Source organism: Dysidea avara, chromosome 8 (assembly GCF_963678975.1).
Source record: "Dysidea avara chromosome 8, odDysAvar1.4, whole genome shotgun sequence".
Taxonomy (NCBI): domain Eukaryota; kingdom Metazoa; phylum Porifera; class Demospongiae; order Dictyoceratida; family Dysideidae; genus Dysidea; species Dysidea avara.
In genome coordinates, this window is record NC_089279.1 from 21,210,847 (window position 1) to 21,219,300 (window position 8,454).

An 8,454-nucleotide genomic window follows, 5' to 3' on the forward strand; every position below is an offset into this window, starting at 1 on the left:
ATATACATAGATATGCAGAGGCACTACTCGGGCTCATTTTTGATGGAGTAACTGAAGTTAGACACTCTCCTATTATTATGGACTCTTGGTAGTATGCATTGAGCTGGATCCTCAATTACACACAATCTTGAAATTTGGCTCATTTGTAGCACTGCTTAACCCACTAAAATTGTCAAACTCTTTTTGATCAAATGTCTGACATAATATTTACGGCCAATCAAAATTTTCACTATACATTTTCTATGGAGAAGCCTTAAAGTGCACTGTCCATTGTGACCCTTTCCCGAACTTGTAATGAAGCCGAGTCTGTTGTTGACACCTTTGCTGTCACCACTTATCATCTGGTTGGCTGAAATGTTAACTCTCTTGAGAGAAAAATTCACTTTTAATTTTAGCTGCTTTTCAGGATCCACTCAACTTGTACATACTATATAACCAGAACGTACACTCACTAGCTAAATACCTTAATAGGATAATTGTTTCTACTGTTTAAGGGTTCAGTTAGTCAGTTTATATAAGCGATATCCTACTGTGATAGTACATAGTGTTTACCCTATGGTGTATTGATTGTGTAGGCTTACTGGACTCTAGCCTGCTATGCTAGTACACAATACCAGAGCATCACACGCCACATGAATTCTGCTGCATATGAATCCAAGAAGATGTTATTAAAGGACTCCAAGGTACATATGTTAATTTTCTGTATATGTCAAGTGCTTACCATGCATGCTTAGGTATGTGTATTAAGAAAGCATAATATAGTACTTTCATGCTATAGATATGTATATCGTAATAGTTGATGTCTTTTGTAGCTTGAACTGCAGAAGTTAAAGGAGATGAGTGTGGACAGGGGACAAATACAAAGGTGTGTATATATTGTTGATATGACCTCACAATGAGTGGTAACTGGTGGTAGACATATTAGAACACTTAAGACACAAAGTGATGAAGATGAAGAAGAGTTAAGAGCACTACAAGCTGATCGTAGTACATTTCTGTGTACAGCCATGGATAACTATCTCAGGTGTCTGGAGACTGGGGTAAGCCCTGTGATACCTTATTTGGAGTATACCATTCTTTTTTTGTATACATTCTCTTAGGATGACCATGATTTGTATGTGTTTCGGTTGGTGTCATTGTGGTTTGCTAATTACACTGATTACACTGTTAATTTGATAATGAAGGTTTGTTACATCAGTGTGTGTGTGTGTGTGTGTGTGTGTGTGTGTGTGTGTGTGTGTGTGTGTGTGTGTGTGTGTGTGTGTGTGTGTGTGTGTGTGTGTGTGTGTGTTTCGGTATTGTTGAGTACTGTGTGTATGTTACAGGAATCAGCTGGCAAGGTGGCTAGCCACAAATTCCTTCCGTTGATATACCAGTTAGCAGCCAGAATGAGTAATTCTCATGATCACTTCCAGTCAACCTTGCAGGAGGTAAATGTAATAATATAATAGAAATACACCTCATAGTTATGTTCTTCAGCTCAGATTTACATTATAGTGAATCTCTTTGTATATCTAATCCCAACCACTTTATTACAAAACTTCATACTATCACTTGAATAAGATGTACACCACTCTAATAGAACACACAATAAGTGTTGTATGCTGTAATTAAATGGTCATTTTTGCTGCCAGAATTATTGCTTTAGAATTAAGTGAGGATGATGATTTGTATTGTTCTGCATATGGATTTTATGCTACAGTTATTATTAAGATTATCCATGGACCATCCCTATCACACTCTCAGTGTGTTACTGGCATTAGCTAATGCTGGGAAAGATGATGAGCTGTCATCTGGGAGTAGCAGTAGTAGTACAACTGGGCAAAAGTTGTCCAGAAAACAATCTGGCAACAAGAAAGTAACAGTGGCAGCAACACCACCATCATCATCAATAGATAAGGTATTATATTTAACAAACCAGATCTAAATTAAATTCTGTTATACAGGACAAGGTGTTAGCAGCCCAACACTTACTGGATAAGGTGGAGAACAACAAGCCTGTACTAGTGCAGTCAATGAGGCAACTCAGTGAGGCCTACATTGAGCTGGCCTATCACAGTGTATCCCATCTCAGAAAGCAACAACATGGTAAATCCTTTAGTGTACGTGTATTCCCATTATAAAATGTCTCAACAGTTCCTGTCCAGCTACCACAATCTTGTAAACTAGTAAAGTTACCACAACTTAATGAAGTTGCTGTGCCTACAGTGGACATCAAGGTACATTACAATGTTATGGCAACCTATCATAATACAATATGTGTACATAGGTTGATCCTACATGTCAGTATAATGACTTGATAAAGATGGAGAGATTTGATCCTAAGTTTCGTCTGGCTGGAGGTATCAACCTTCCTAAGATACTCTCATGTCAGTGTAGTGATGGGAAGAGAAGGAAACAATTGTTAAAGGTTTGTGTTAACTCTTGATGAAATTATTGGATTATTTTGTAGACAGGTAAACAATAATGGCAAGTGTAGTGCTGTGTGTAGTGAATAAGTAATGCTTCCTTAATTATTTTCTTATATTCTAATTCCTTAAATTATGTTCTGTAATGCTAACACAATGATTCGTGAATGTGTGTATATAACTATGTACACATCAACATAGACAGATAGATTGACATACGCACAATTTAAACACTTCATAGCAATGTTAGGTGGAAACATGTTCATTTGTTCATATACACAGGGTAAAGATGACTTAAGACAAGATGCTGTTATGCAGCAGGTGTTCATGCTTGTGAATCGTCTTCTGAGAAAGGACAAAGCTACAAGGAAGAGAGCCTTGGCCATCAGAACTTACAAGGTACCAACTGGCCAGTCATCATCTAAATTAATATTCTTTAGCATCTAGAAATTCTATAAGAGTGAACCTCATATAACTATTGTGTAAAACTCTGTCCCACACAGTTTCAGTGATATTCCAATAATACACTTATTTATATAGGTGATACCACTGTCTCAGCGTTCTGGTCTATTGGAATGGTGTGAGGGTACTGTATCGATTGGTGATTATCTAGTTGGTGCAACAAGTGCACCCAATGATGGAGCACACTCTCGATATCACCATAGTGACTGGTCTAATAGCGAGTGTAAGAGAAAAATGATGAGTGTAAGTGATATTATTGTAATATGATTGAACTTAAGCATATTTTATATGTACTTTGCAGGCTATTGAAACAAAGAAGAGAGCAACTAAATATCAAGCGTTTAAGGTAAGGTGTGTTGCATGATACTATAGTACAATAAAAGTTTGCTGTCTCTTTGATGCATGCAATATATTAATCTTTAAAGTCGCACGCAAGCAGTGTAGGTAATCATGCACATTTGAGTGCAATTTTGGCTGTTACGAGTGCTCTAATTGCTCAAAAATGTGTGTGATTGCCTACTAATCACATAGTGACAACCCTCCGCACTAGCAACCATTACTAAGCAACAGAATTTAAAAATTAACTATGACAAAAGACTAGTCACACTTAGCAACCATTGCTTGGTGCAAAATGATTTTTACCTTAGCAACCGTTACCTAACACTAAGCAACCACATTGTTGCTAAGCGACTTCTTTGTTTTGTTGCTATGCAACCAATATCATTGCTAAGCAACCACATTGTTGCTAAGTGACTTCTTTTTTTGTTGCTATGCAACCAATATCATTGCTAAGCAACCACATTGCTGCTATGCTATGGACATATATCACTATGGCAACACCAGTTGTCAATTTGGTTCACACGTACTGTCAAATTAACAGTGCAATTACGGAAACTACCAGTGCGATTAATTGCATTCCTACTATTGGGACTAAATGTATGGCAAACCAAATTATTATGTGATTATTAATAAAAGTGTACTGAAAACGCATAGGCCGATATTTTGGCTGTAATGCATGACTGTAAACAAAGCACTGTAACTTCTGTACAGTAAGTCCTAAGGCTACACAATTTGTACCATGATGTAATAAAGAATAAAACAGTACCTAGGGTTTTACCCTTTGGCAAAAGCATAAAGCCAAAACTTGCCGTGAATTCAAGCTGTCACAAAACATGACAACAATTCATTACGTACCTTCAGAAAATGGCTGATAACTCCTTCACAGTGTGTCCAGCGAAGTTCTAGTAAGGATCATTCGATTCTCCATTCAATGATGAATCACGCCATATAAAGCTGATGTGAGTCAAACATTTTTATAAATGGCTACCAACGCAATGCATGTGATTTAATAGGAAATATAATTGCCATTCTTGGTGGTGTCGTAACAAGTGAGTGATTATTTATACTTGTCTATATAGCCCAATGAATAAGCTTTCCATTGAAATAAGGTTTTCAATTGATGACATCAGACAAGCTTGTCTGTGCTGGTTGTTTAGAAGCCATTCTTTAAGCTCGTAATATTTATGCATACTTTTAAAAAATGACCGATATATTGGCCTATGCGACTGTAAGGGTTAAAGCATCAGTCATTCATGCTCCACATTTTTCTGTCTTATCAAATATTTTTGTAGAGGATGTGTTGGCATATGATTCCTTCTATAAATTTTGTCTGCAATGTGAAGTTTTCTTCACTGACATTTGTATACATACAATGTGCATCAACTTTTGTTTTCTGATGAGTTATTTTTCTGTGTGGATGTCTAGATTGTAAGGAATTATTGTTATTGTTGGTAGGAGGTTATGGACCACTTTCATCCAGTATTTCGTCATTTCTTCATGGAGAACTACATGGAGCCATCTAGATGGTTTGAGTGTAGATTGTCTTACACAAGAAGTGTGGCTGCTACTTCAATTGGTAATGTTGTTTGTATTGTATTACTGATTGTAGAGATGTCAGCATTAAAAATTTTATAGATATATTGTGGTTAAGTTATTCAGCATATATGTTTGTACATTTAATTTATGTGAAATATTTCTTTTCCAGTTGGCTATTTGGTCGGGTTAGGAGATCGTCATGTTCAGAATATTCTTATTGATCAGAATACTGCAGAACTAATCCACATTGACTTTGGTAATTTTCTTAGTCATCTTGTTCTGTGTGTTTGTGTGTAAAGTATGACTATGCATGTAGCAGGAAATGATGAAAATGTAGAAACAGCATCCTTTATGGTTGTTTTATTGTCTACTCCTACAAGTGATAAATGATAGAGTTGTACTGATAATTGGATCCGTATTTTGTAGAGGCCAATGATTAGCTGTAGTATAGAAATGGTATCAAAGGCTCTGGAATGTAATTTGTTTATGGCTTGTGGTGACCACAAACCAAACCCTAAATAAGTGGTGACTTGAAGCTTGTCAGATTAATAGCTTTGACTTGTGGTATGTGCACACTATAGCAACATTGTTACAAGCAGGTACTGGTTAACTGTCAGGGCAATAGGGTAACAGATATATCAGCTTGTAGTATGTAAGTGTCAGTAGATAAACCTATATCCAGTGCTCTTGACTAATGCACAATAGCAGGTTAAATGAGTTTGCACTCAGTTACAACTATTGTTGCACTGTAGGTGTGGCATTTGAACAAGGTCGTACCCTACCCATTCCAGAACCTGTTCCATTCCGGCTTACTCGTGATCTAGTTGATGGAATGGGTGTAGCAGGTGTAGAAGGTGTGTTTCGTAAATGTTGTGAAGAGACACTCAAAGTAATGAGAAATTCACATGAAGAACTAAAGACCATTGTGGAGGTATAGGAGTAATACAATGCATACATACAATATGTTTTTCTCTGTTTTTTGTTGCCTCCATTGTTACTTGTTGACTACCACAGGTGTTGCTCCATGATCCATTATACATGTGGACTATTAGCCCTATTAAGGCATTGAACTTACAGGGATCAACCAGGGGTATTGATGAGCTAACAGTATCTACTAGTAACAGTCAAGACCTCAGTATAATGGATGAATCTAACCCAGCACCACCTAACAATAAAACTACTAGTAACAAGATGGCAGAAAGAGTGTTGTTACGACTACAAGAAAAATTGGAAGGAGTTGAGGATAGTACTCCACTTAGTGTTACAGGTCAAGTCAATCATTTGATACAAGAAGCAATGGACCCACTCAATCTTTGTCAGTTATTTCCTGGTTGGCAGGCTTGGATTTAACTGGTTAGGGGAAAATCTCCATAATTTTTTCTATTTCTTTGCATTGTGTATTTATATAGTGTATATAGTTGTAATGGTTATTTCAATTTTATACTTGGAGTAATAAACTTAATGTATTAGTTGTGGGTGTACATTTTTGTAACATGGTGTGCATGCACCAGTTGCAAACAACTATTTTAATTGGTGGTCTCAGGCATATATTCAGTGTAGATGTAGAAGTACACTGGCTCAATGAATTGTTACATGTCAAAGGTGTTTGAGAAAACACATTATGCACAAACACAGCTACTTATGTCTTAACTACTGTCGCTTGTCAATTACCACTTTTTAAAGAGAATTGTGTATCCACCAAACACTGTTTAAGATAAAGTAAACACTAGGATGCTAAAATTTGAAACTTGAAGATTATGTGGGAACATGTATTAGTTATACATAAATATATTGTGGGAGATACAGTAGTAGAAATATAACATTCTGATAAGTGTATCTGCACTATGGAGCCCCACCCACAATATACTCATGTATAACTAATTGTTCTAGTACATGTTCTTTCATAATCTTCATATAAAACAAGTTTTTCAAAAAAAGCTTAAAAGTCCTTAAAAATGTCACTACTGGGTGCCATTACACCTTGAGAAGATGGCCCAATCCCAATTGCCCTCCAGACTGCACACAGGTTTGGTCACAGATGCAGGTAAGCACCAGTCTATTATGCTTTTCATTTTACCTATTATGCTATGCTGCAGTGCTCAGAAAGTTTACCTATTATGCTCAAACTTTTTGCCTCAATGTTCATGTTTAACTAACAATTTTGCACTTTCTGTATATGGATTATGATAACTTGGCTTGCAAAAAATTGTTAAAAGTTAACCATTTAAAAATAGTTCCTTTAGTAGCTTATTATGTCAAATGTTTAAATTATGTAGCTCATTGGTTCATTAGAATTACTAATAAGGCTGCATACCACTACTTTAATTCTTTTAGAATGTATAGGAAAATACACAAGGCTATAGAGTAGCTAAGTACGCCTATCATTTCCACTGATTTACAGTAAATACAAAACTACCCATTATGCTAGCATTATGCTTCATACCTCCAAGTAGGCCTGCATCAAACATGCTAGCATAATGCTGCCCACATTAGGTAGATATTTCAAAATATGGAGCTTAATTCCACAAAATTAGTTTGATACTCCCTAATAGAGCAGTCTGTGGAAACTGCAATAATAGAACACTCAAATGCATTGTACATAGCTCCTTAGATTGATACTCTCCAATAAAACAGTTGCTTTATAATACTTTAACAGACCTTCAGATTAAAATGTTCCAAAATAATTGAAACAAGTGCTGCTAACTTAGAAGCCTAATGCAAGATACTGTAAGAACATTATGGGTGAAAATTTTGGGAAATTCCTGAAAGCATTTTGGGCTAAATTTTGAGCATATTTTACTAAGGCCTATCTCCAAGCACCTATTGTGTTCCAAATTGTGCCAGCATAATAACTATAGGCTGGTGCCTAGATTCAGGGACAGCTGGTTGAGCACCATGTGGCCTTGGTCATAGGCTTTACTAGTGATTTGACTTAGCTAACGTACCAGAAGAAAGCTGTTAGTTAGGATAAGGGAGGAAACTGGCTGCTCCTAGTCTGGGGATTGAACCCCTGATTCCAACACCACCTGAAGGGGTTTCCCAAGCAGTCTCCTTCACCACCCTGATCAGCACTAATGAGTTGTATTTATTTAAATAAATCAACCATAACTCATTGAAAAAGAATAGGTGGAAATAAAAAAAATATTCCCTGCTGTCATCTTCAACTCCCTGGGTTAACAACCCAATGCTGTAACCACTGGCCCACATAAATAGAGCAAAATTGCTGTAGCTATTTCTATCCTATGTGATCATGAGCTGTACTTAGTCAGTGTACGTGTATACATTAAGTGTTGCCACCAGCATGTAGGTGGAAAAGGTGTTGTTTTTATAGCACTATAATAGCAGTAATATGGCTTTCCATCTAATTTCAGGCTACAACTACCATAAAGTAGGAAATTTTTGGAAACTGCAGTATTAATACGATTTTCACATTTTTAATTTGCGAAAGTCTAGAGAACAACTTTGTTAAGGTAATAAATAGCTATGTGTGTAAACATTATCACAATTATATTTTCACAAATTATCATTATTCGCAAAAGTTTTGTCCCTCAAAATTTTCCAGCCATATGGTATTTGTAACGCTTTATGGCTTATACAAGACTATGCTTTGCAATTGGATTGATTCACACAGTACCATTGGATTAACTTGAAAGGCTTACTAAACAATTGAAGTCTCCTATGCTAACAAATTTTAATGGCTGTGTAAAAT

At 36.3% G+C, this 8,454-nt stretch overlaps 1 protein-coding gene across 2 annotated transcripts in view; it reads left to right on the forward strand.

Moving 5' to 3' along the window:
* LOC136263124 (serine-protein kinase ATM-like) overlaps positions 1-6,226 on the forward strand; it is a 68,681-nt gene extending 62,455 nt beyond the window's left edge. For both annotated transcript variants that reach the window (XM_066057612.1, XM_066057613.1), the window contains exons 54-69: positions 576-683; positions 813-865; positions 917-1,040; positions 1,101-1,184; positions 1,326-1,430; positions 1,703-1,900; positions 1,947-2,088; positions 2,137-2,219; positions 2,270-2,410; positions 2,691-2,807; positions 2,949-3,113; positions 3,172-3,216; positions 4,665-4,785; positions 4,915-5,001; positions 5,498-5,676; positions 5,760-6,226. In XM_066057612.1, coding sequence (XP_065913684.1) covers positions 576-683; positions 813-865; positions 917-1,040; positions 1,101-1,184; positions 1,326-1,430; positions 1,703-1,900; positions 1,947-2,088; positions 2,137-2,219; positions 2,270-2,410; positions 2,691-2,807; positions 2,949-3,113; positions 3,172-3,216; positions 4,665-4,785; positions 4,915-5,001; positions 5,498-5,676; positions 5,760-6,095 — 2,088 coding nt within the window. In that variant the 3' untranslated portion in view covers positions 6,096-6,226. The remainder of the gene's footprint in view (positions 1-575; positions 684-812; positions 866-916; positions 1,041-1,100; positions 1,185-1,325; positions 1,431-1,702; positions 1,901-1,946; positions 2,089-2,136; positions 2,220-2,269; positions 2,411-2,690; positions 2,808-2,948; positions 3,114-3,171; positions 3,217-4,664; positions 4,786-4,914; positions 5,002-5,497; positions 5,677-5,759) is intronic.
* Positions 6,227-8,454: the final 2,228 nt, after the last annotated feature.